At 42.1% G+C, this 27018-nt stretch overlaps 1 protein-coding gene across 3 annotated transcripts; it reads right to left on the bottom strand.

Annotated features, from left to right (window-relative positions):
* Positions 1–2557: 2557 nt before the first annotated feature.
* On the bottom strand, positions 2558–22888 carry rb1cc1 (RB1-inducible coiled-coil 1). Of its 3 annotated transcripts, none has more exons than XM_053612021.1 (23): positions 22459–22888; positions 16950–17081; positions 16619–16745; positions 16176–16346; positions 15838–16040; positions 15336–15744; positions 14856–15026; positions 14540–14724; positions 14252–14438; positions 13925–14006; positions 13707–13771; positions 13504–13607; positions 11732–11858; positions 9719–11604; positions 9446–9608; positions 9217–9325; positions 8803–9085; positions 8142–8196; positions 7993–8040; positions 6405–6463; positions 6108–6235; positions 4465–4535; positions 2558–4150 (listed from the first exon to the last, which is right to left on the bottom strand). In XM_053612021.1, the coding sequence occupies exons 2-23, from the start codon at positions 17018–17020 to the stop codon at positions 4073–4075; spliced, it is 4782 nt and encodes a 1593-aa protein (XP_053467996.1). In that variant the 5' UTR covers positions 17021–17081; positions 22459–22888; the 3' UTR covers positions 2558–4072. The 3 variants fall into 3 exon arrangements, with proteins under 3 accessions (XP_053467996.1, XP_053468159.1, XP_053468072.1); XM_053612184.1 differs by having other exon boundaries at positions 9446–9602; positions 22459–22887; XM_053612097.1 differs by lacking the exon at positions 22459–22888 and adding an exon at positions 18181–18856.
* Positions 22889–27018: the final 4130 nt, after the last annotated feature.

Raw genomic sequence — 27018 nt, forward strand, 5'->3', positions numbered from 1 at the left:
TTTTGTCATCGTCTCGACATCCCAGAGGCACAGCGGGGGGCCGTAAACATTTACACTCGCGGGGCCTGTCCGTTGCACATGCTCCGGCTTCGCCAGCAACCTCAGCATCGCATATTTAACTGTGTGTCAGGCCTGTCCCGAAATCCGGCGAATTGCACCAGCGAATTTATCAAAAAAAAAAAAAAAAAAAAGAAAGAAACGGCATCCAAATGTGACAGCCGACTTATGCTGAACGGAGAAAATAAGACAAAACATTGCCGAAAACACCCCTAAAGACCCACATGGTACCGAACGCGCGGCGGTAGAGCTGCTAGGCTCCCTGCTGAGAACTGGGAAAGTGATGCCGGTGTGATGCGCTCCTCAGCGAGGGCAGTGCCATCAAAAAGCCCTTTTTAAGTCTGCTGCCTCCATGTGGTGTTGCGCGACAGCCTCAGCAGCGAACGCTCGGAACGCACACACACACAAAAAAAAAAGATAAAAAGTTTGATCTGGAAAACAGTTCCCTCAAGCGCTGTGCCAGAGTTTCGTCTTAGACCGAACTTGTTATAACAGTGTGCACACAGATCCTATTAATTTCTGACATGTTTGCCTCGGTCTGATATTCATTAGGTAATTTCGACACAATAGAGGCGTAATTCCTCGAGAAATCTTCCGTTTTGCCTAGCTGCGAGCGAGTGCCAACGACTCGAGAGCATCAATAGCTGATGATTAGAGAACTTATGTAAACAAGTACTTGTGATCGTAGGAGCGGAGGCATTTGCATGTAATTAGGAGCAAACACTGGGGGGAAAGAACTTACCGTGCTCGACTCGCATTAAACGTTCTGTTCTGCCTGGAAATATAAATATAAATATACAGAAAGCCATAGAACAGGGTTTGTTGTTGGTGTCGATTCCAGTAAATAAAAAGAAACCGTCTGTTCGATAATGAAATGAAATTGGACTGAATTTAAAACAAGTACCTGCTGGAAGAATTCACCTGACGTGACGTAAACGCTCCACTACGTACTCGTTAGCACGTGCGGTTACAGGAAAACAATCGACGACACGCCGGTGTGACGAAGCTGCGTTCACGTGAACGCCCTCAAGTCGATTAGTACGTTTGATCCCTCTTACATCACGGCAATATGCTAACAATTATTATTTTTATTTATTACATAAAAATGAATGATGCCGTCCAACCTAAAGGCTGACACTGGAGACTCCTTCCACAAAAACGTTCAATAAACTCAACTGTTATACATACATATATATATATAAATAATAGTCCAGTTATTATTCGTCAGTAGATAATACGGCGCGTCCGACCTAGGAATTAGCTGTCACTATAGAAGCGATAGAGTCCGAGCACTTTACATATACATCTGGCTTCAATAGGCATCCTTTATCATATGCAACGGAGGTCATTGGGTATTTTATATCGGCATCACGTCAACACAAGCTGCTGCTTAAATAATATCACAATATGCACTGAAAAACTGAAGCAAGTGTGTATATATATAGATATATATATATAGATATATATATATATATATATATATATATATATATATATATATATATATATATACACACACACATAGTGAACAAACTGTCTATAAATATCAAAGCAGAATACAAACCGCTGAGAATACACTACAGCCTTAAATAAAAAAACTCGCATATATCGATTAAACCTGAGATACAGGCGGTTGTTCACCAGCTATATTAGGTGCTGAAATCTAGATTCTGATTGGTCGGAAGGTGTCGATTCATTTTCTAGAACAGCAGCTGCAAATCAAAGGTTTATATTAATGCGCTCGTTCTAATACGTTTCTATAGCAACAGCTTGTTCACAGGGACCGGGATCCGTCCAAGGTTCACGTAAAGGGTAAAAAAAAAAAAAAGACAACAGGAAAAAAAAAAAAAAAAGTGTGTAATTGTTGATGTGATGAAGTTTTCTGTAAGGAGGTATTTATTTGGCATTTTATGGAAGGAGTCTCCAGCGTCGGTGTTTCTTCGCTGCTGGAGGTAAAGCTGCACCTTTACGTTTTCCTACACTGTGAAATTTCTCCGTTTCTTCGTCATTATCTTAAACTTGGCGAGTCGTTATGTTACCAAGTCAAAATAAGGGGGTAATATCTTGAAATAAGGACTTCATTAAAATAATGAGTCAGTAAGTAAAAAAGAGAGATATCTTGAAATAATGAGTTACTAAGATAAAACGAGATAGTAACTCAATTCAAGATATTGAGTCAAAATGATGAGTTAGTAAGTAAAACAATGAGATAGCATCTTGAATTAATGGGTTTCTAAGTCGATAATAAGGAGATAATATCTTGAGATAAGGACGTCATTAAAATAATGAGTCACTAAGTCAAAATAAGAAGATATCTTACATAAACAACTTGGTCAAAAATAATGATACCTTGCAAAAAAAACAAAACAAAACGAGATAATATCTTGAAATAAGTAGATACTAAATCAGAACAATGACCGAGCGCTTCTACAGAACATTTTTACACCTTGCAGTTCAGGGCTTGCATATTAAGAGGAATAAAACGCTTCAGGAGGTTCCGTGATTGGAAAATAATCAACGGCGGGGTGGCAGCACTAACGCCGCATCATCATCATCATCACACCACCCTGTAGTTGATTCGTTTTATTATAACCACCACAACAACTTATCTAGAGGTTCGTTCGGGGGTTTGCATGATCACACAATGTAGAAAACCAGTTTCTGATTTGTATTAGTAAAAAAAAATGACAAAAATGAATTACAAGGACATGATTAACACACATTAACTGGTTCATTAGCAACCCCTTCGTCAGCAAAGAAAGAAATATAAAGCGATCTATGGTGCACGTATATGGTAAAAGAAAAGAAAAAAAAACCTCTTTTATATTACTGAATGATTACGATTAAGTGAGGAGAACACCTGCAGAGTCGCTTCCAACACGTAAGCAGGTCGCGATTATATCCGCTTGTACAAATACATGCATTATAAATCAACATTTCTATCCCATACCCACGGTCATGACAGTTTATCTGTCTTTTTTTTTTCCTTTTTCACTAACCAGCTACTCAAGAGTAGGTGGGATCAAACCTTTATTGTTTGAAAACTCTTTTACAATACACTCATGTTTCATTTCCTTAACTTGTGCAATTTGATGAATAATATACAATGTCATGATTTAATCAAAGAATAACACACATCAACGAACAGGAAGTATTCCGTTTCTACACGTTGACGTTCTCTAACAGTGGGAAGATATGTGCTGCTAATGATTTTCATTTTTGCGCTCGTTTTCCCGCCAGCACAACTGCTTCCCGTTTGGATCGGCGCGTCTCCCAAAGTGCATTATTTCATTCTGTTGGTTTTTTTTATTCATTTTTTTTGGAAAGATCGCAAAAAAAAATCGTGAAGGGGGTCGTGTGCTGTCGTGTAACGTTTTTTTTTTTTTGTTGTTGCTGCTGTTTAAAACCTACATATCCGATTACGACACATCCAGAGTTAAAGAAAATATATGTATATGCATGCCGTGAACATTCGCTCATAAACATTTACAATACATGGATAGTTTTAAAACCTTGCGCATGTTATTTCATAGTGATACTTTCCATAATGTTCTCTTCCCACAACGGAACAAAATAATATTAATAATAATATTAATCATTATAACGAACTAATATATATCCTCCAAATAGATTTTTATCTTTTTCCTTTGAGTTAATTTTACAGACTTGCCCTATTCAAGTCAGAATATTTTGGTCCACATTTACAAACCTCTGAATAAACAGAGGTAAAAAAAAAACAACAAAAAAACCCCAAAACAAAACAAACTAATAAAATTATATTCATAAGAATAATAATAATAATAATAATAATAATAAAATGGATTGCCACACAAAATTAAATAAAAGAAATAGTGATAATGGTTTGTCTTTCCGTGAGGAAACAATAATTCTGAGTGACGCTCATAAGATGTCCGCCAAAAAAAAAAAAAAAAATCAAATAAAGAGCAATAAAAACATTCTAGCTTGTTGTTGTGTTTTTTTGTTTGTTTGTTTGTTGTTGTTTTTTTGTACAATTTTACACCTTCTTATTCCATGGCACGGCTTTTACTCGGTAGAATTTGGTGCCCAAAGGAACTTTGAAGCGGTTTTGGGCCTAGAGGAGGAGGGGGAAGGGGAAGGCCACCCACACACAGACACACATACACACACACACACACACACACACACACACAGACACACAGACACAATTACAATTAAACAGACATACTTGCTGTTATTGATAGTACTTAATGCTTAAGGTGTGATTTAGGTCACAATTAACACCTTTCTTTTGTAAAATCAATCACAAGAAACGTGTACGGATTAGATATATACTTTTTTTTTTTTTTTTTTTTACGTCTAACGTCAGAATAAAGTTATTTTTAAAATAAATAAATAAATAAAAATGTCAATATTGAATGTTTTCACCTTTTTTGCCTGGCAATATTCTTTCTCCAGGACCTTCCCCAGGACCCAGGGTCTCCTCGTAGCTCCAGTCGCTACAACATTGAAAAAAAAGACACGTAGATTATTGGAATAGGTGTGTACGTGGGCGTGATATATATACATATATGTATTTAAAATTATGTAAAAAAAAAAAAAAATCCTTTTTTAAATATTTATATTATTAGACCAACAAGCGTTTCCAGTAGAGTTGTTTAGATGGACGTGAACGTTACAGGATAATGATTTCACGCCCTCTGTTTGATATAATCCAGCTCTGGTCAAGTCGTAACCTCATGGCAGACGCATCCAGCCTTCGGGCTAAAATGCCACCGATCGCTGGGCTGATACCAGGGTCAGTCGCCAATTATTACCACCCTGTCTTATTTATTTACAGCACTTTTAAAAAATGATCATTTATTCAAGTGTCAATATTGACTTTTTTCATTTTAGTTTTAATGAAAGCGCATGTACAGTGGATGGTGTTATATTATAGAGTGGTCTAAGCAGTACGCATGTACAGTGGACGGTGTTATATTATAGAGTGGTCTAAGCAGTACGCATATACAGTGGACGGTGTTATATTATAGAGTGGTCTAAGCAGTACGCATGTACAGTGGATGGTGTTATATTATAGAGTGGTCTAAGCAGTACGCATATACAGTGGACGGTGTTATATTATAGAGTGGTCTAAGCAGTACGCATGTACAGTGGATGGTGTTATATTATAGAGTGGTCTAAGCAGTACGCATGTACAGTGGATGGTGTTATATTATAGAGTGGTCTAAGCAGTACGCATGTACAGTGGACGGTGTTATATTATAGAGTGGTCTAAGCAGTACGCATGTACAGTGGACGGTGTTATATTATAGAGTGGTCTAAGCAGTACGCATATACAGTGGACGGTGTTATATTATAGAGTGGTCTAAGCAGTACGCATGTACAGTGGATGGTGTTATATTATAGAGTGGTCTAAGCAGTACGCATGTACAGTGGACGGTGTTATATTATAGAGTGGTCTAAGCAGTACGCATGTACAGTGGATGGTGTTATATTATAGAGTGGTCTAAGCAGTACGCATGTACAGTGGACGGTGTTATATTATAGAGTGGTCTAAGCAGTACGCATGTACAGTGGATGGTGTTATATTATAGAGTGGTCTAAGCAGTACGCATGTACAGTGGACGGTGTTATATTATAGAGTGGTCTAAGCAGTACGCATGTACAGTGGATGGTGTTATATTATAGAGTGGTCTAAGCAGTACGCATGTACAGTGGACGGTGTTATATTATAGAGTGGTCTAAGCAGTGCGCATGTACAGTGAACAGGAAGCCATTTTGTATAACGTAAAAACTGCATTCAAAAGGATTCCAGTCTGCAGACAAAGTTTTTTATGTGGATCGTGAATCATCTTTGTTTAAATTTTATTCCAGCCCTCTATACGCGCTTAGTGTCTCTTTGCTGATTTTGTTCTGTCAGGGGTTAGAGATGTTCTACAGTGACAAGGTCATACATATTGAACCGCGTTCGAAGGTAAAGGACCGCTCTAACACACTTTACTATTAATGTTTTTGACTCCAGACAGTGCTCTCTCTGTGTGCGTGCGTGTGTGTGTGCAAGTGCATACCCGGCTTGAGGTCCAGCGCAGCGAGAGATTCCGAGTGCAGGAAGTAGAGAGTGGGGCCGACGGTGAACAGCACGTAATTATCGTGCCGCTCGTCCAGGATTATGAGGACCAAATCGCCAACCTGAAAACTGCCAAGAAAGAAAAGGGACAGAATTTTTTATTTGTTTAAATAAATAAATAAACAAACTAACTCCAGGTTAAAAAATAAGTAAGTAAGTAAATAAATAAATATAAGAACTCCAGGTTAAAAAATAAGCAAGTGAGTAAGTAAATAAATAAATAAAGAATGAGACTTACTCTCGAATGGCGATTTTCTCCGAATGCCTCGAGGATACGGACGACATGCTCTGTGACATCTAAACAGAACAGGAGATTATTGACGACCTTAATACACCACTCTCTGACTTTTTTTTACCCGATTACAATCGCCTTACAAGTTATCGCTTACATTACAGGAGCTATCAAAACACGGCTTTTTACGTTCCCGAGAAACCACTCTGCCCTGAGAATATCGGGGGGGCGGGACTTACTAACAAAGCACTGAAACAGGAGACGCCTTCCTGCCTTCCTTCCAGAAAGCACCGCTGTGTCAACAACTGTAGGTTTTTCTTTGTTAATTAACATCACGTATTTTCGTCCGCTTATTGCTACTATTGGATTACGTGGAGCGGCACTGTTGTTACTATGGCAACGATAACGTAGCGGGAAGGCACGCCTTAACAGAAGAAATCGCATCAACACCTTCCGACCAATCAGAATCGAGAAATCAAAAAGAGGTGCAGTGTGAAATGATGGAGAAATACCACATACGGTACTGAGAAGATTTTGTTAGCATTTCGGTCGTAGCCGAGGCGCGACACAAACAGACACCAATTTAGGACAAAAACATTTATAAAAAAAAACAAAAACAAATTTCAAAATCTTGTTGTTCCATGACCATAAATGATAATGTTTCCAATGCACCAGCATTGTTTCTATTTCTATTTAAAATGGCAGATTCTGTATATCTGAGAAGTTGTTTTTTTTTTTGTTTTTTTTTAAAGCTTTGTCTCTCCGTTCCTTATTTGGAAAAGGCTATTTTAGTCTCTCTTGTCCTTCTTGACACCGTAAAATTTCCTTTCGTCCTCCGACTGGCTAACCGGCAATTTGCGTGCACGACTCCTTGTTCACTTTAACTATTTGCCAACTGCCTCACACTATAACGGGTGGGGGGGGCAAAAAAGAACCGATATTTTGTGTCCTTGAGAGCCCAAAAAAATCCCCCCCCCCCTCCCCCCCAAAAAAAAAACCACACAGGCATGAATGTTAAAATTAATAATAGGCTGTTTTTTGAGGGGTTGGAGGGATTTATACATAGTGTAGTGTGGATTAAATCCAATAAAGCAGGCAGTGAAGGTCAGGCATCATTTAATTTGGTTACAGTGCCACCTAGTGGTGTTTATGAGCACCTCATTGAGCGATGAGATGGTACTCTGAAGCAAATTAACTTCTCACAGACAGAACATTCCTCTGGGTCCTGCTCTCACTAGGGTGATCTGTTAAGCTTTTCATACTAAACAAATTAATAAATAAATAAATAAAAGATGAATAATTGTGTGCAGGACCAGTCCTGCAGGACAGCCAATTCAATCAGGTTAAAGAGGCTTGTGTTTTAATTAACGGCTGATAACGTGCTGCTCGCCACCTGCACGACGCCGGTCCTCTAATTCGACGATGCGCGAATTAACGCTTCTTGTTATGTATTAGACGTATTAAGAGTCTGCGATAATTCAGCTGTACGATGTTCCTGGTGCCATTTAAACGAACACTTCTGTTCGATTTGAAACAAACCGTGTGTGTGTGTGAAGAAGCGAGCCTTTCTTAAAAGCTACCGCGGAACACGTACCAGTCTTTGGCTGAGCCGCTTGTTCTCCTCTTCTTTCATGTGTAGAGTCTGTAAAACAAAAATAAAGAAATAAGTAAATAACGCCATCTGTAATCTTTATCGGTCTTCGTGAAAGGTAGAAGTGTGTGTAGAGGAGAAGATGCGCTCACTCTTTCCAAAATCAGTATCCGCTGCTTCTCCTCAGACAGCATCGGCGCGTTATCACTACGAGAAAATAAAACAGCAGTTTTACAACATCTCTGGAAACATAGGCAATAATGTTATAACTGAACAAGGAACGTTTGACGTACGGACAGTGACGGTACTTTTGATTCATGTGTCGTTTGTTTCGACAAACGGCATTAAACGAACCGAAAAAAGGGGCTGAAAAACTTCTGGTAATATGGAAGAAGTTAAATAAACCTCCTCCAAGCACCCAGACAGGGCTAAAATAAAGGATTAGACCATTATATAAATTCATTTTCCCCGTCCAAATCTTTGTGATTTGGCTTAGTTTGCGTCTCGCGCCTCGGTTTACGAGCTCGCACTGGGGGGGAGAAAAAAAAAGGGAGAAAAAAAAGAGTCAGGTGACACATGAGTCGATTCAGAGTCGAATCACTTTCTCAGTGAAAGCACTGGTATATACTTGTAATGGTTTAGAAATTAAAAACTTAGTGCTCTCTCTTGCTATATCTGATCTCCTGATGTTCCACAACCTGGCCAAAGAAAGCCCCGATGATCTCTCACCTAGAGAGTCTGCGTCACTCTCTCTACTTTACTGAGTTCGTTCTTGTGCGGATTTTGTTACACGTATATAAAACTGATGCTTACTGGACTGTCATCATGCTCGCTTCGACAGCAGAGTCCACCCGGTCATCGTCTCGCAGCGCGGCCACGGACACCAGCCGCTCCGAATCCAGACCAGGCAGGACGGGGACTTCAGCAGGGACAGGTCCGTACGCTCCGGGCATCTCCACGGCAACGGCGACGGGATTGGGCACAAAGAAAGCGGAGGAGACGAGGGCGGAGCTCCGGAGGCGGTTGAGCTCCTCCTCTAGGTGTTTTTTCTCCTGCAGGATGGTGGCTCGGTCCTCGGAGAGAGACTCAATCAGGCCTGAAGGTGGAAAGAAAACAAGTTCACAAACATTATTATTATTATTATTATTATTATTACTACTACTACTACTACAGTGGATTCTTGGAACGTATTTCTGTAACAAGCACAGCGAATAAAGGAGAACTTACTCTTATCCTTCTCCTGCTGCAGCATGACCTTCTTCAGCTTCTCACTCAGCTCGTTGATGATCTGCTCCTTCTTTAACTTCTCTCGCGTCAGTACAGTATTGAAATTAGTCTGTACACAAAATAAAGTCGATGTTTAGTACAGAAAGGCTGAATCGGGTGTGTCAGACCGACTTCTATCCAGAAGTGTATCCACTGTTGCACGTATAGATACACCTCCAGTGTCTCCTACCTGCTGCTCAGCGATCAGCAAGGTCTTCAGATTCTGCAGCTCCTCGTTCTTCTTCCTCTCCAGCAGCTCCAGCTGGCCCAGAAGGGACGCTCGTTCTTCATCCAACCTCTGCTGCAATGCGACGTCCACAGATTTTCCATCTCCGGCGTCAGCTCCTCTGTAACTTGGCCAAGTTAGTGGATTTTAAATCGGTGTACAAAGGTTGAGTACTACGATCTTGACTCAAATTAGAGAGGAACGAGATGAGACGACTGATTAAAAAGTCTCACTTACTTGTCAGTGGATTGTCTTTCCTCAAGTTGAGCTTCGAGTAGTTTAATTTTCCCTAACAGCTTCGCTTCCAGCTCGTCCTTCTGCAGTAAGGCGTGTTTTAGCGCCTCTTTCTCCTCCTCTACGGTTCTGCGGGCCTCTTGACGCTCCTGCTCCAGCTGCCCTGACAGGAGCGAGTTTACGGCCTGCAGGTCACTGACGGCGGTTTGCAAGTCGAGCTCTTTATCGCTGAACGCCCTCTGCTCCTCCTCCCGTTCCTTGCGTAAAGTCACGAGCTGGTCCTCCAGCTGGCGCTGGATCTCCTGTAGGCGTTCTTCGCGGTCCTTCTCGGCGTCCTGCGATTTCTGCTTGAGCGCGGAGAACTCGTGGCGCAGCAGCGTGCTCTCCTCATCGTGCCGCTCCACCAGCTCCGAGATGCAGTGGTCCTTCTCGAGGCGCATGAGAGCGCGCAGCTCGGCGAGGCCTTGCTCATGCTCCTCGTTCTTCTTCTGCAGCTGCTGCGTCAGCGCCTCGACTTGCTCCCGGAGGGCCTTCGTCCGTGACTCCATCTCGGCCTTAAGTGCCTCCTCCTGCTGGTTCTTGGCATCCTCGTATTGCAAGCGTAGGTCTTCGGTTTCGGTCTCTTTAAGAGCCATTTCCATTTCCAGCTTGCATCGAGTGTCGGCGAGCTCACCGATGCGTGCCTCATAGTCCTTGATGAGGCTCTCGCGCTTCTTCCGTTCCGTCAATTGCGATTCCGCGAGTTCCTTTAGTTTGGCTTGGTTCTCAAGGGTTAGGGTGTCTAGAGCACCCTGGCTATCACGTTTCAGGATCTCCATTTGCGCTCTGTGCTCATTTTTCAGACGAGCTTCCAAGTCTTGGAGATGGTTCTTCTCCGCGTTCTCCATTTCTTGGCGTATCTTCCTCTCAATCTCGACTTGCAGGCCGTCCAGCTGGTCGGCGAGGGCGTCTCTGGAACGCAAGGTGTCTTGAAGTGCCTTGCTTTGCTCTGAAAGGTTCCTCTCCAACTCCTGGACAGCCTGCTGGTGGCTGTTGCGTATCTCCTGGAGTAAGCGTTCTCTCTCGCCCTCCATCTGAGCCAGCTCTTTCTCTTTCCTTTCCACAAGCCCTTCGAGTTCGAGCATGGCCCTCTGGACGTCCCGGACGATCTTGTGGTTCCCTTCCAACTCGTCAGTAAGCCGGAGGACGTGCTTTGCGTGATCATCTTTCAGCTTTTGGAGCTCGTTCTGGTGTGCCTCTCGGAGTTCCTCTTCCTGACGACGTCTGATGTTGTTGACCACGCTGTGAATTTCTGCGCTCATCTTCTTCAAGGCGAAGCCAAAGTCCCGCTGCTCTTTCAAAACAAGTCCTTGGAAATGACAGAGGTCATCCTTGACTTTCCTCATGTTGCTCTGAGACTCCTCGGCAGCTGAACGGTACTTGTCTATGGTCAGCTTGAGCTTCGTGATTCTGGAGTTCTCTCTCTCGAGCATGGTCGTGTCCTGGATCCTTTTGCTATCTATAGCATTGATGACAGAGGAGTAAAGAGACTCGACCATCATCTCAGGACTTGTAGGATCACTGATGGGATTGGGTGACGTTACATTCTCTTCGATGACAAACTCATTGACCGCTGACATGAAGTCTGACTCCGGGCTCTCGGCTAAAGAGTCCAGGTCCAGAGAGCCCTGCTGGAGCACAGGATCCATGTTGGGGTGTCCTATGGTTTCAAAGTCAAACGTATGGGCGTCTATACTGTCAGGGGACAGATCTTCTAATGGAGCTGGAAGGGAGAGGGGCTGAGTGGGTGGAGACTGTATACTGAGGGCAGGAAGGGTTTTAGATGAGGTGGGCATGGTCTCTGTTCTGCTTTCCGAGCTGGGTCTCCGTGCACTCTGGCTCCCAGAAACCTTCAAAGACGGCAAAAATTGTCTTACACCATAACACCAATCTTACAGACAGTTGGGACGATAAAAACATCTTAAATTTTAAAAAAAAATGTAAATAAAATCTTGAGAAAAACAAGTGGTTTTCTACCTTCAGTTCACTCAGTAAGTCTGTGATGGTTTGAGACATCTCGTCTACACTCCGAGCTGCTTGTACCAGCTGGTGAAGAGCTTCTGTATGATGGTTTAATGGCTCAAAATCACATAGTGATGGAACCCTAAAGGAAAACGGCATTATGATTATGGCAAGAATATAAAAAGTACTACCAAGTGCCACAAAGATAAAACATAATATAGTTCAGTGTCGCAAAGATTCGATTAAGACCAGGAACCTGATCCTAAAAGATAAAGCCCAGAGTTTTAAGTCTAAGAAATGAATACTGGGATTGACAATGACAGGATGTTCTTACATGGGAAAAGTCTTCAGGACAGAGTTTACACTTTGTGGTTTCTTGAGAACATGACAAGCTGTGTTTGTTTTGTCTTCTTAATTTCGAGAGCATTAAAAGAAAGGCAGGTGAGGGAATGACTGTTTATACCTGCTACAACGCAAGTCATAACAGGACCTAAACTGTTGGTTTTTTCAAACATTGACTGTAACTATAACTGGATTACATTGTAGATTGTGCTGTTCTTTAATAAATTTACAAAAGCAATACTTGGCAAATTGGTGTCATATACAAGAAGTATGGCAAGAATACAAAAATACAACAAAGTGCCTCAATGATAAGACAGAATGAGTTCAGTGTGGCAAGGATTTGATTGGTACTTGGACCAGGAAATGAAACCTGGGAAGAACAGGAACTAAACCCAGGAACTAAAGCCCAGGAAGTTGAGCCCAGAAAATGAATACTGAGAAGCCCAGGAACTAAAGCCCAGGAACTAAAGCCCAGGAACTTGAGCCGGGAACCACAAGCCCAGGAAATTAATACTGAGAAGCCCAGGAACCTAAGCCCAGGAACTAAAGACCAGGAAATTAATACTGGGAAGCACAGGTACAAAAGCCCCGGGAACTAAAGACCAGGAAATTAATACTGGGAAGCACAGGAACTAAAGGCCAGGTACTAAAGACCCGGAAATTAATACTGGGAAGCACAGGAACAAAAGCCCAGGAACTAAAGACCAGGAAATTAATACGGGGTTGCACAGGAACTAAAGCCCAGGAACTAAACACAGGAAATTAATACTGGGAAGCACAGGTACAAAAGCCCAGGAACTAAACACCAGGAAATTAGTACTGGGAAGCACAGGAACTAAAGACCAGGAAATTAATACTGGGAAGCACAGGAACTAAAGGCCAGGAACTAAACAGCAGGAAATTAATACTGGGAAGCACAGGAACAAAAACCCAGGAACTAAAGACCAGGAAATTAATACTGGGAAGCACAGGAACAAAAACCCAGGAACTAAAGACCAGGAAATTAATACTGGGAAGCACAGGAACAAAAACCCAGGAACTAAAGACCAGGAAATTAATACTGGGAAGCACAGGAACTAAAGGCCAGGAAATTAATACTGGGAAGCACAGGAACAAAAACCCAGGAACTAAAGACCAGGAAATTAATACCGGGAAGCACAGGAGCAAAAACACAGGAATGAAAGCCCAGAACTCTGAGCCCAGGAACTTGAGCCCAGGAACTTTTTTTACACTGTGTTGCTCTTTACTAAATTACAAAAAGTAATAGTTGGCAAGTTGCTGTCATATACAAGGATTAAAACACTTCAGGGTGGTAAAAATAACTCCGCCTTGCTTCAGGCCGCATTATTCCACCCAGTCATCATCTTCCTTTAACAGCACATCCACAACGGTTTTATTCCTTACTTGGCAATTACTTTTCCTCCGTGTATGTACTTGTATTTTACCTGAGAAAAGGCTGCACTTCAGCAGGACAGCAGCTCTTCAGATACTGCAGGTCGTTCAGAGAAATGTCCGGAAGCTCAAAGTCAAACTTGCGAGGCTTTCTTGTCTGAAAGGAAAGGAAAAAAAAAAAACGAGCAAGTGAAAGAGCGATCAGAGAAAAATTTTAATTATCACGAGATACGCTACGGCACGTTCCAACACTTACGCAAAACGACGAGGGAGGCCATGAGTCGAGTCCTCGAAACAAGCGATTTCTGAGGAACGACTTTCCTACAAGGGAAAGAAGAAGAAAGAAAAAAAAGTCGGAGGCGGATTTGGTAAAGAACCGCTTCAAACACACTCCAGAACCTCGGTGCTCTTTATCCGTATTCACATGAAGCTCAGCAGATTTGTAGAGAACACACACAGTGAGCTCATACTTACTGAACAGCTTGCCAAACGTCTCCCTTTTGACCTTCTCTGCCTCATAGAGGTTTTTCCCATCTTTAACCAGGGCATTGGCCCACTGAAAGGAAACACAAAGCAGAGAAAGAACTGTTGCTGAAACTGCATGCTACGTGTGCAGAATAAACAAACAGAACTCGAGGATTTTTACTAGATTCCAGCGTGGACTGATCTGGGATAAATGACAATATAACACTTAGGAATGTGGTGTAACGGGGGAGGGGGGGATCACTGCACAGGGGTTAGGAATCGTGACCTTGAGAAATATGTCACCGGGGTACGGTCAGGTCAGACTGATCACCTTACCTCTCTGTAGTGTTTAATGAACATTTTCCGGCGCACCACCTCCACCACGGCCAGGCAGTACATCTGCGGGACAGTACTGAGGGCTTCCACCACGCGCACTCGCTCCAGCAGCTCGGTCAGGAGGCGCAGCAGCGCTTGGAGCTTCTCGCCATCCTGATCCGCATGCAGCATCACGTAGCAGCACCATCTATAAGCAAGACATAATGACATCGTCAGCCGTTCTCCGATCCGATCCAATCAACGGACCGATCAACAGACCAAGCCGTTCTGAGCCACAACGGGCCTTACTTGAGACGGACTTGCAGGTTGTTGGCCAGTTCCTGTTTGGCAGTCGTGCACTTCTGCTTAATGTCCAGCAGCTTCCTGTGGTTGGTCAGCATGATCATCAGCTGATTGGCGTGACTCAGACACAGGTCCGGCAGCACCGAGTTGTCCTTCAGGTTTTCAGCCCTCATCTGATTGGCTAAAAATCCCTGTAAAAAAACAAAAACAAACATGACTAAGGTGAAAAAAGCGAAAATGCACTATAACGATGTAATAAAGATGTGCAAAACAAACGGACCTTTTTACTTGTTTATTTATTTCTTTATTTAAAACACCGTACCTGAGCGAGCTCCTTCTGTTCGTTCACTAGCTTCTTGCAGCTGGCGATCATTTGGTCGAGTGCGTACAATCTGTCTTCGAGCCCCTTTATGGCCTTCATGTTTTGATTATCCAGTTTGGTGATGGTGTCCCGGCACTCGACAAGAAACGGCTGAATAATCCGCGGATCGAGCTGCGAACACATCAGAACGCACGCCGACGTGAGACGACAACAATCGCGGATGATTACAAAGTGTTACAAGAGTACAGTTAAAGAAAATAAACTTCCGCTAGAAGTACCTACGACTGCTAAAAACGTCTCCTCGGTACGTCCCATAAAAGGATCAGGTGTCGCTATAAACTTAAAAGTGTATAATTGATCGATTCTGTGTAACTCATGCTCGTCGTGACTTTCCAGATAGACCGTTACTTACAGATGGTTAAAACCCGTACACGGATTTTTGATCGTGTCGCTTTAACGCTCTCGCGCTTGCTTGCTTACTCTGTTGATGGAGTCGAAGCACTTCCTCACTACAGCCTCGACGTCATTGGGTCGGTCCTGTACATTGATCCAGTCCAGCAGCGTGACGTTAAACGAAGGAGCGTCCGCCATTTTGTCCGCCTCGTCCTGCTCCTTTTCTTCCTCCAGTGCCTCTTGAAGCCCGCAGTTGCTGCTGCTGCTCCTCCCCACCGCTCCGTCCTGAGCCGCAGAGCCTCCTGAAGTCTGCCGGACCTCCGTCGGGCACAAGATGGCCGACTGGGAGGACGTCTGTCGTCCTTCTCCGACGTCAGGCTCGGCCTCGGTCCTGGGACGAGGCGAAGAGGATTTCTCCAGGCTTTCTCTGTAGCTGTGGCGGGTCAGGCACTCCAGCAGCGGGATCTTAGCCATGACCGAGACGGCCGTCCCGAGCCTGGATGTAAAACGAGCGGCGGAATAAAATAACGGGTGTGACTTTTTAAGGTACGGAAAGGTAACATTCTGCATAGCTGAGCACACTACTCACTTTGTCAGCTTCAGTTTGATGTCTTCGAAATCCTGTTGGTAATTAGTGTAGGCCACGTCGAATTTCAAGAGCAGCTTCTGATAGGACGCGGTGCAGTCGTCCAGGTTGGCCATGATGGCAGCCCAGCCCTGGTGCTGAAGGTGTTCATCGTGGACCAGGCGTTCACAGAAGGAGCACAGCTTCTTCGCAACTTCAAACATTTCCTTGTGGGAGGAGAAGAGAATACAACACAAAAACATGACATGTTTCTTCTTCTGACCTTCAAACGGTTCATTACGAGGATAATTTTGTCTTAACGGGCGTATAAGCCTCGTTTTTAAAGCGTGCGAGAGGAGTACCACAGCGAGCTGCGTCCGCGAGGCCACGGTGTGAAACACGGCCGGCATCATGAGCGACTCCTCCACCTTCATCTCCATCTCGTTCTCGACGGAGAAGGTGGTTTTGGGGATCGTCGGCGCACGGTCGCACAAGATCATCTCTTTGTTGAACAAAAAGATGGGGTTTGTATCCTGGCACATGAGATGAGAAGAAAGAAAGAAAAAAAAAGAGTGCGTGGAGTTAATTTGATGTATTAACTGCTCGCTCCGCTAAACAAAACACTGCATTTCACTGGATAAGAGCATTTTTTCCTCCTAGGAAAAGAAAATGTCATCGGAGTCATCATGTTATGTTTAATTACAAAATGTCTGTCTCTTGCGCTTAAAATAACAGGTGAACCCTAATTAATCTGCAAAACTAACCAGGCTTACTCGCTCACCGACATCACACACACGTTACTCACCGTGCCAGCACTGTAGCTACACACTCTCCTCTCGGCCACCATACACTCGCCGCCATTAACCACCAGCACCTGATGCTGAGTGGCGATCTTGTACTTAGCCTGGATGGCATGTTTGAGGTCCAGAACACTGCAACACAACAAACACATTTGTTTTTGTGTGTTTGGGGGGGGGAGGGGGGGTGGGGGTTAATGTTAAATAACAGGAAGTCATCCAAGACACATCAGCCTTAATTACTGTATGCTTCACCAGGCACCAGATGTGGACACGTCATTAAATTCCCACGTTATTCGTGACGCTCCGAAAACCGCACGGTTTCCGGAGACGACTTACGTTTGCACGGCTAGTTCGGTGTCGAACGTCAACGTGCTCCCGTTATTGACCTGGAACACGTACAACTTCATGTTGAATTCTCCACTCAGCTTCCGTGTGGCCTGGCTCCTTCATCTAGTCTGCGATGCTCACCTGAGGAGGAAAAGAATCCGGGTCGTTTACGGTCATTAATTACAAAAGTACATCCCAAGACACAGACCTTCCTAAATATATATTTCCCAAAAAAAAAACGTGTTCTGTCCTTCAATCTAGTACAAGCAACGTTTCCTTTCGAGACCACTCAGACAAGTAGAAGTCGTCGCTCCTGTGTACGACAGTGCTACGATACAAACTCGCTAGCTAACAAACGTTACCGTTTGTGTTTTATTTATATTTCCAGAATATCAGGAAACCACTCTGATCCGTCGAGGCACGGACTCCACAAGACTCTCTGAAGGTGTGCTGTGGGATCCGGCACCAAGGCATTATCAGCAGGTCCTTTAAGTCCTGTAAGTTGCGTGGTGGGACCTCCGTGGATCGGACTTGTTCGATCGGAACGTCCTACAGACGCTCGATCGGATCGAGATCTGAGGAATTCGGAGGCCGGGTCAACACTTTGAACTCTTTCATGTTCCTCAAACCGCTCCTGAACCGTTGTTGCAGCGTCTCAGGGCGAAATATCCTGCTGAAAGATCCACTGCTATTAGGGAATGCCGGGTGTACTTGTTTAGGTAGGTGCTACGTCTCAAAGTAAGATCCACATGAATGCCAGGACCCAAGGTTTCCCAGTAGAACACTGCACAGAGCATCATACTTCCTCCACCAGCTTGCCTTCTTCCCATAGTGCATCCTGGTGCCATCTCTTCCCCAGGTAAGCAACCGCACACACACCTTACACACGGCGTAAAAGAAAACGTGACTCATCAGACCAGGCCACCTTCTTCCATTGATCCATGGTCCAGTTCTGATGCCCATGGTAGGAGCTTCCAACACGTCAACTTCGAGAACTGATTGTTCACTTGCTAAATAATATACACCCCCCTCCGACAAGTGCCACTGTAACAAGACAATCAACGATATTCACGTCACCTGTCGGTGGGTTTAACGTTATGGTTTAATGTTATGACAGGATATTACATCATTACGCTACCTCTGGCACTTACACTTCTACTCTGCACACTTTGCTTCTTCTGGAACTCAATTAACAATTTAATACAGCACAGCTTCTGTGTGTGTGTGTTTGTTTACTAACCAAGCGGCTAACAGGGAGTATTTCAGGCTGAGTCATGTTGTTTCATCGGCGCTTATGTGAATCATTAGTATTGCTGACAACTGTTCACTTCACTATTTGAACAATTTAGAACATAAAACCATGCAGTTTGTTGTAAAACCTCAACCCAAAAGTGTGTATCTCGAAGAAAAAGAAGAAAAAAAGTACTTATTAATAGCACAGTTATTAGCTGAGACAGTAAGTTAGCCTGCACGCGCTTTCATAACTGAAAGCTTTCCTCGTCAACGCGGATTAAAATTTTCTATCTATAAAACATATAACGTCAAAAATTAGAGAAGGAATACGTTATTTTAGAGAGATGGGCCTCTGTTTAACATCATTAAGCTTGGTTTTGTAAAGTGTAAACGCTTAAAACGCCCTTTAACGTCCGCGTTACGAGATAATGCCGCTAGCTAACTCGGCAATGCTAATATCTGCATCTGTCAGCCTGGGGTTTGGAGTCGATTCCAGGAACGAGTCGATTCCGAAAAGATTCGATTCTGCGAGTCCGGATTTAAAGAGCAGTGTGGATTCTCCGATTCTCGACGCGCATAAATAAAACCCAGAGTCGATTCCGTGTCGTTTAATTTTCCCTCCTCGTGTTCATCCAGAATTTAACGTGTGATAATTCAGAGTTCGGTATCACGTATACATATACCTAGTCTAAGAATAATTTAATTTATTTCCTCGAGGGAAAAATAGCAAGAACTAGCCGTAATCTATAATCAAACCGCTGAAGAATAGAGAGTCGATTCAGTGTCGTTTGATTTTTCAGCTCATGTTCGTGCGCAATTAAAAGTGTGATTAGTTAAGAGTTCCATATTAATAGTGTAAAAAGAATTTACTGTACCAACTGTGTGTAATAAACCAGTCAAAATACCATTCATCTATAATTAATCCTCTGAATAATAAGGAGTCGATTCCGTGTCGTTTAACTGTTCTGCTTATGTTACTGTATAATTAATGTGCCAATTAACCTATACGTAGTCCACTAAAAAATAGAAAGACAATTCTATATTTTTTTTTTCCTCTCTGTTCATGTTTGGGTATAGTTAATTATAAAAATAATTTACTGTTTATTAAATAAACTAGTTAAAAAAAATACACTAATCTGTTGTTAATTTGAGTCCAGTGAAATCAGCTCTGACAGTTAAAGATTAAGCTTCAACCAGGATTAATTTAAAGGTTATCGCATGAAACTTCGAAATAATCATCTTGCGTTTGTGATATCATTAGATTTACAGTAAACTAGGATTAACTCATTGTGCTGCTCCACAATTTTAAACTCAGACTTACAATCATATGAAAAAATAAAGTACACCCCATGGAAATTGTTGGCTTTTTTTGACAGTGCCTATTAATAACGTTGATGTATCTGAACAAACCCACAAGGAAAATGAGCTTTTGCAATCATTTATTCAACAGAAATAGCAATAGATGTGATATTCTTCTGTGGAAAAAGTAAGTACACCCTTGGCCTCAGGAACTAGTATTGCCCCCTTTAGCAGAAATAACTTCTTGTAGGCGTTTTGCATAATTGTCCACCAGGCTTGCTGGAATTTTTGACCACTCTTCCATGCAATATTCTTTCAGCTGCAAGATGTTTGAGGGTTTTCTTGCATGTTCTGCCCGTTTCAAATCCCCCCACAACATTTCAATGGGATTCAAATCCAGGCTTTGAGTAGACCATTCCATAACGCTCCATTTCTTCTTTTTGAGCCGTTCCTTGGTGGATTTGCGAGTGTGCTTAGGATCATTATCCTGTTGAAAGGTCCACTTTCAATTCAACTTTCAGACAGATGGCCTCACGTTATCTTCAAGCGCTCTTTGATATGGTGCAGAATTCATAGTTGAATCAATGAATGTAAGCTGTCCATTCCCTGAGGCAGCAACACAATGGTGCTTCACAGTTGGTATGAGGTGCTTCTTCTGAAAAACTGTCTTTGGTCTGCGACAAACAACTCATTATTCCAAAAGGCCTGGTCTTTGCCTGTATGCTCATTGGCAAACTGTAGTCTTGCAAAGGCTTTTTCCTGGCACGCCTCCCATGCAGGTCCAATCTTTCTGATTGTAGACGCACGCACTTTGACACCAAGACTTACTAGCAGATCCTGTGATGAAATTTTGGGGTTTTCTCCGAGACTTCTTTTTGCACGAGATGGTCTGCTCTTGGGCTGTATTGGCTGGGACGACCGGTCCTGGGCTACAACAACTAATCGATAAAATTAATCGATAATTATAATAATCGACAATGAATTAGTCTGATGCTATATTTAGCTTTATTTATAAACAAAAGTGATTGTGTTTGTTATGAGAGCTGTAACTGTAATGGGGTTATAACATGTAATTGAATATAAATGTAAGAAATGTCATACGTTTACAGAATAAAGGAACATATTAATATGTTCAAATGAGTGAATGTGCGTGTTACTGCAAAACATTCACCCTCTTACCACTTAAATTTGTGCTTTTGTTTTTCTTTTTTAGCGTTTTTAATATAGCAATTTAACGTTTGCTTTAAAGTTTGTGGATAATCAATTGTTTTTTGTTTTGTTTTCAAAATAATGTAATTTTTTTATTTTATTTGTTTAAATAGCCCACATTGAGACATTTAATACCTTTTTCATAGCTTTCAATTTGCACAATGTTTGAAGGAGAACATCAGGCAGAATCTGAAATAACATAGTTTTTTTTTTTTTGGGGGGCGGGGGGGTTATGATGATACAGGAAATAAAAATAGCCCCACTAATCAAACTAATCGAAGAAATAATCAACAGATTAATCGATTACCAAAATAATCGTTAGTTGCAGCCCTACACCAGACATTAGAGATACAAGAGGGGTATAAATAAGCAGGTTCGAATCACCAGCACCCGATCCTGATTTTATGGATTTGAAGGTGTGATAAATGTAGGGGTGTACTTACTTTTTTCCTCACCATGCAACTGATCTGTTTTTTGTTCATTTCATTTGTGAAAATTACTACAAAATGTCAACGTTATGTCTCATTTGATTGAGTCTATCGCCTTTATTAATAGGCACTGTTTCAAAGACCAAAATATTTGCTTGTCCGAATATGTAAAACAAAAACAAACAAACAAACAAAAAATTCTATGGGGATGGGGTGTAATTATTTTTCACACGGCTGTATATTTCAGGTAGAAGTAATTTCTTCACATAACCATACACATGAATAACCGAAAGGGAAGGAAAATATACTGCTATCATTATTAATCTCATCAGTAACTTAATGGAAATAAAAATATATATGAGAAGAGGTTTATTATTATTATTATCAGTAGACAATGTAGTAAGAGATTTATTTTCCAGTCCTATGTTAGTATTTTGCAGACAATTTTCAAAAGCAACTGCGATCGCGTTTCCGATTTGTGGACGCATAAACTGCGAAATAATTCAAATGAAAATGCAAATCGTGTATACTTGCGTTGTCATTTATACGAACGTACAGTGTACGGCAAATTTCAATTTCAACGTTTGTGGAAAGTCTTCCGACACACCCCTTCCGAATGGAAACACGCCCCGTGGTGTAGTCCCGCCCCTGACACTGATTGGCCGTATTCTGCACAAAGCATCAGAAATGCAAACACGAAGGGATTTGATATTCCCGATCGAATTATTTCGCCAGGTTCCGTATTTCGATACGACGACAGGGTCATAACACGTAAGAGACGCAATCGCATGACGGACTTTGCGTTTCCGTCTGAAATTTGCCAGACGTTGTACGTTCCTGTAAACGAAAACGTAGAGGATTCACGTTTTTTCATTCGTCAAAATTTATACGCGTCAACAAATAATAAAACGCGACTGCGAACACGGTTTGCAGCTGCTTTTTGAAAACTGTTTGGAAATTGGTTTCGTTTGTGGAAATCTAACAATATCATGCCTATTGTGTATATTATGTGGAGACGACTCGGAATCGGAGTCGACTCGGAATCGACTCGGACAGCAGTAGGTAACACTGACCCGGTCAACGTGAAAGGCACCAAAATACATGTCTAAAATCGTGACCTAAACACTTTACATTATACAAGTGAACATGTTAACCTCGTATTATTTCCCCCCAAGATCTATCCTAGCTTGCTAGCAAGAAAAACAATAATTATATATATATAAATATATATATATATAAATAAATAGCAAAAAAAACATTCCTTGCATACAATGTCATAAGGTCTGCTAATATCCAGACAGCAGGCTAATATGCTATACGCTAAATTTTGCTATTGAATAATATTTTACCTGTTATTTGTCGGTGTCCATCCTTCGCGTTAAGTCGAGCAGCAGCAAAAAGCTCGCTTGCTCCCAGGCTAACACTCCGAGGCTAACGCTAGCTGCACATACAGGCTGTGAATGCTATGCTAGCTGGATTAGCTGCCGGGCTAACAGGCTAGCGCTAATACCCAGGCAGTAAATACACACGGGCTTTGCTCTTCATGTAGGCATACAACCGTGCAATTCAAATCTGACACCACTCCTTAAAAACGCGGTCCGTACACATTACTCTAAACACTAATAATAATCACAACAATCCTCCTTGTCATGAATGTAAATTCTGTACATCTCATTAATGTTCTTCTCAACCGTGAGAGCTATCTAAACAGGCTAACACCCTTCCACTGTGTTACTGCTGCTCTGTTTTGTTGTTGTCGTCCTTGACGTCATTGCGCGCCGCAGTGCATTCTGGGATAGAGCACACTCAGAGGCCAGTTCATTAGCTAGCCAGTACAAGGGTGGTGGTGTTTTTATTCCTCTTATACAACTTGGAATTTGGCTGTTTTTTTCATTGAAGCAAGACACATCATAGTTTTTATCCATTTACAGTTACGTTGAATCTTGAGGGAGAGGGTACGAGGAGCTGTAAAGAATCGTCGCACACCAGCCTGTCTTTTTTCTCTGTCTTGAAGATAATCCATCCATCCAAGATAATCTCGCGGAGAACCTGGGGATACACGGGGGGATAAGGCGGGGGACACCCTGGACGGGGTGCCAGTGCATCACAGAGCACAATCACGCACACATTCATACACTATGAACATTTTTTGGACATGCCAATCAGCTTACCATGCATGTCTTTGGACTGGGGGAGGAAAATCGGAGTACCTGGAGTAAACCCCCAAAGCACTGGGAGAACATGCAAACTCTGCACACACAGGGCCGCGGCAGGAATCGAACCCTCAACCCTGGAAGTGTGAGGCGAACATGCCCAACCTCCTCCCCACTGTGCCCAACCTCCTCCCCACTGTGCCCAACCCCCTCCACTTCAGCTTGTTACAATGAAAAGACCAAAAAAGTGTAAACTCTTCTGTCCTGAGGATGTCAGAAAACGTTTAAGACGTAAAGTTGCAGCTTTACCTGACTGTTACATAGCACTAAGAATGGAGACTCCTTCCAAAAATCAACAATGACACACGTAATTAATTTATAATAATAAGTCAATTAAACAGTTCCAAAAATGTACTCAAGTAACAGCTAAATAAAGTAAAGTAACTCCAAATCAGTTGTTTTGCTATAGCAATACCAGCCACCGGATTTGAACCCTACTACAAACCAGGAGTCTGAATTGAGTTCATATACTCAAACATAAAAATATATAAAGCAGTGTAAAATTTTCCGAGGACTGGACCAAGATCCCTCTGCAAGTGTCTGCAAAATTGTTAGTAATCTCTACAGGAAGAGAATCTGTGCTGGTCTTCTCTCCAGTATGATAAAACAGGTTTAAATACTAAAACTATATAATGTCCCTAACAATTCCCTATAAGCCCCTCTACATATGAAGAAACATGTTGAAGTGCCCTATAGGGTGTCGTCCAAGTGGAGAAAGTGAGATGCAGTACCTTATAGGTTTCCCCTATGTGCAAGATGATAAAATGCCCTCTAGGGTGCAGCTACATGTGAGAAAACATGATGAAGTGCCCTAATGGCTGCCCTTCAAATGAAAATAAGAAAAAAACAGATGAAATGCCCTCTAGGGTGCCACTATATGAGAAAATGTGACAGTGCCCTATAGTGTGCCCGTACCTGTCAGAAAACATGATGAAGTGTCCTCTAGGGTGCCCTTTCAGTGACAAACACATGCTGCAGTGCCCTATAGGATCCTCTGCATGCGAGGAAACACACCAAAGTGCACTAATTGGTGTCTTTCCAATTGAGAACATGTGATGCACTGCCCTATAGGGTGCCCTTATAGTGGAGAATACATGAGGCAGTGCACTATTGGGCTCCACTAGACTCAAGGAAACACGATGAAGTACCTCTAGGGTGCCCTCACCGTGGAGAAAATGTGATTAAAGTCCTTGTTGGCTGCCCGTCAAATTGAAAAAAAAAAGTGATGACATGCCCTCTAGGGTGCCACTATGTATGAGAAAATGTGACAAAATGCCCTATTGGGTGCCCCTATGTGTGAGAATGACATGATGAAGTGCCCCCTAGGGCACCCTTCTAGTTGAGAATATGTGGTGCAGTGCCCTATAGGTTTCCCTTATATGTGAGAAAATGAGATGAAGTGCACTCTATGGTGCCCGTACAGTTGAGAAAAAAAAAAGCATTTCACTGTGTGTCATACTATGCATGTGACAAATAAAATTTGATTAGATTTGAGAATACAGGATGTGATGCAGTGCCTATCGGGTTCCTCTATGTGAAAGGAAACATGATGAAGCGCGCTATAGGGTGCTCTTACCAGTCAAGAAAACATGATGCGATGCCCTATAGGGTGCATCTCCATGCAAGGAAACATGATGAAGCTCAAATGGGTGCACTTACAGTGGAAAATGTGTGATGGAGTGCCCTATAGGGTTCCTCTACATGCAAGGAAACACAATTTAGTGCCCTTACAGATGATTTTTAAGTTTGAGAACCATTGGCCCCGCCCCTAATTAGCACTAATTAGCATATGTGACTGTGTCTCCTGTGTATATGAAAAGGAGTTTGCTATACTCTGAAGGAATTCCTTATGCATTATGGGAAGGAATTTTTTTTGCTATGGTGTTGATCTAAAAGCAAGCAATTTTCATCTGAATGATGCGGTTGTGCTAACTTAACTGTAGGTGGAGCTGTTCCCATTCCTCGCTCCCTTTTCACGGAGCAGGAAGTCATTCTCGTTACTGTGAACCAAAGCCCATCTGAGATAATGACTGCTATTGAAACACCACTTGTAGGTTACAGCTAAAAGACAATTTTATAAGTATGCAAATTAAATGAAACACACCTCCACCCCTCCACAGGCCACACCCCTCCTCCCTGGTGTGCTACCTAGCCTGGAGTTTCATACTGAAAGCTGATTGGCTGTTATATTTTAGGACTCCCATCAGTGGCTGATTTTGACAAGCCTTAAAGAAATGCAGCAAAACTGCTTTTTGCACCGTGACCAGTGAAAGTATTTTATCATAAACTTGACGCTCATCTGCATTCCAGGTTTAAACAAGAACTCAGTCTATTCCTTTGGGAGGGAAATTAATTTTGTAAACGCACCAACTGACAGTTAAACCATCAGACCATGTTGTTCAAGGTCCACATTTACATAAAACGATGTGACTGAACTGCACAAAAGATCTAGTTCTAGACCCACTGACACTACAGCCTAATTATATTTACATTTATTCACCTGAGAATTATGAGTGAGACAAAATAAAGTGCTGGGTAGCTAAGGGTTAAGGGTTTTTGCTTTAACCCCGACAGCGAGGGCATCCGATCTTAACTGCTAATGAGATGTTCTGGTTGAAAACGCACATCCATCTGCCTAAACAAGTCAATATGACCTCAACGCTCAGCACTACTTTTCAACATCTTCTATGTACTACTATGTTGAACCTTCTTCGCCACATCTGTAAAAGTGTAAATGACTTATATTAAAGTGCAGGTATTATGGTTTTTCAAATATTACCTTTCACGTAGCGTGTTATATATGTAGCTGTTTGTGAATGTAGAAAGTCTGCAAAGTTTCCAAAATCAAAGCGCACGACAAATGGAGTTATCGACTCCCAAACGAAGGAACCAATTCTGAACAGCTGAATCGAGTGGTTAGTGATTCCAGACTCACTTCCTGTACTAACCTACATAGGAAAAGCCCCGCCTCTGGTCTTCCTCACCTACTCGCTGACAGACGGAGTTGAAACTCGTTATGGTAGTGGGCATTTCTTTTTTGAAACACGCTGACAGCGGTAGACCGATCACAACAGACTGGGACATCTGACCAATCAGAGCAGAGTATGCTCTCTGAAAGGAGGAGTTTAGAACGAATCATTTAGAACGAATCATTTAACGAGCCGTTTTTGACACTGGGGGGAAAAAAAGGTAATGCTGCAGTGTTTTTTGACCTCAGTTGCATGTAAATCTATCGTATGAGACATTTAAAACAAAATAAGGCACGTTTCAAAACCATAATAGGTGCACTTTAATATACAGTCATGGTAAGATGGTAAGAATTTATGAAAACAATCAAACCTTTAGAACAAGAAAGAAATTTGTGGAGAGTTGGACATGCAGTAGACATAGGCCCTGGTAATTATTTTATTAGCACCAGTAAATATTATTAATAGTATTATTTTAACACATTTTAGAATAACAATAAAGTCATCAAAATTCTGGAGTAGCACAAACGGAACGATGGGAATTATGTCGTGATAAAAAAAAAAATCCAAAATAAAATCAAAATAATTTAGTATTTTAGCATCTTCAAAGTAGACGCCCTTTTTTGCCTAGAATGTTCCAGAAATGTATTCTTGGCCTTTTCTCGACAGATTTCTTGAGGATTTTCCCTGAGATGCTTTTTAAACAGTATTAAAGGAGTTCCCACCTATG

Source organism: Ictalurus furcatus, chromosome 1 (assembly GCF_023375685.1).
Source record: "Ictalurus furcatus strain D&B chromosome 1, Billie_1.0, whole genome shotgun sequence".
Taxonomy (NCBI): domain Eukaryota; kingdom Metazoa; phylum Chordata; class Actinopteri; order Siluriformes; family Ictaluridae; genus Ictalurus; species Ictalurus furcatus.

Excerpts from the sequence above, each read along its gene's own strand:
- rb1cc1 (XM_053612021.1), bottom strand. The coding sequence starts at position 17,020 with ATGAAGTTGTACGTGTTCCAGGTCAATAACGGGAGCACGTTGACGTTC. Across the intron at positions 14,439-14,539 it reads AACCTGCAAGTCCGTCTCAA|ATGGTGCTGCTACGTGATGC; the intron begins GTAAGGCCCGTT and ends TCTTGCTTATAG. Across the intron at positions 9,609-9,718 it reads GAAAGACAATCCACTGACAA|TTACAGAGGAGCTGACGCCG; the intron begins GTAAGTGAGACT and ends AACTTGGCCAAG.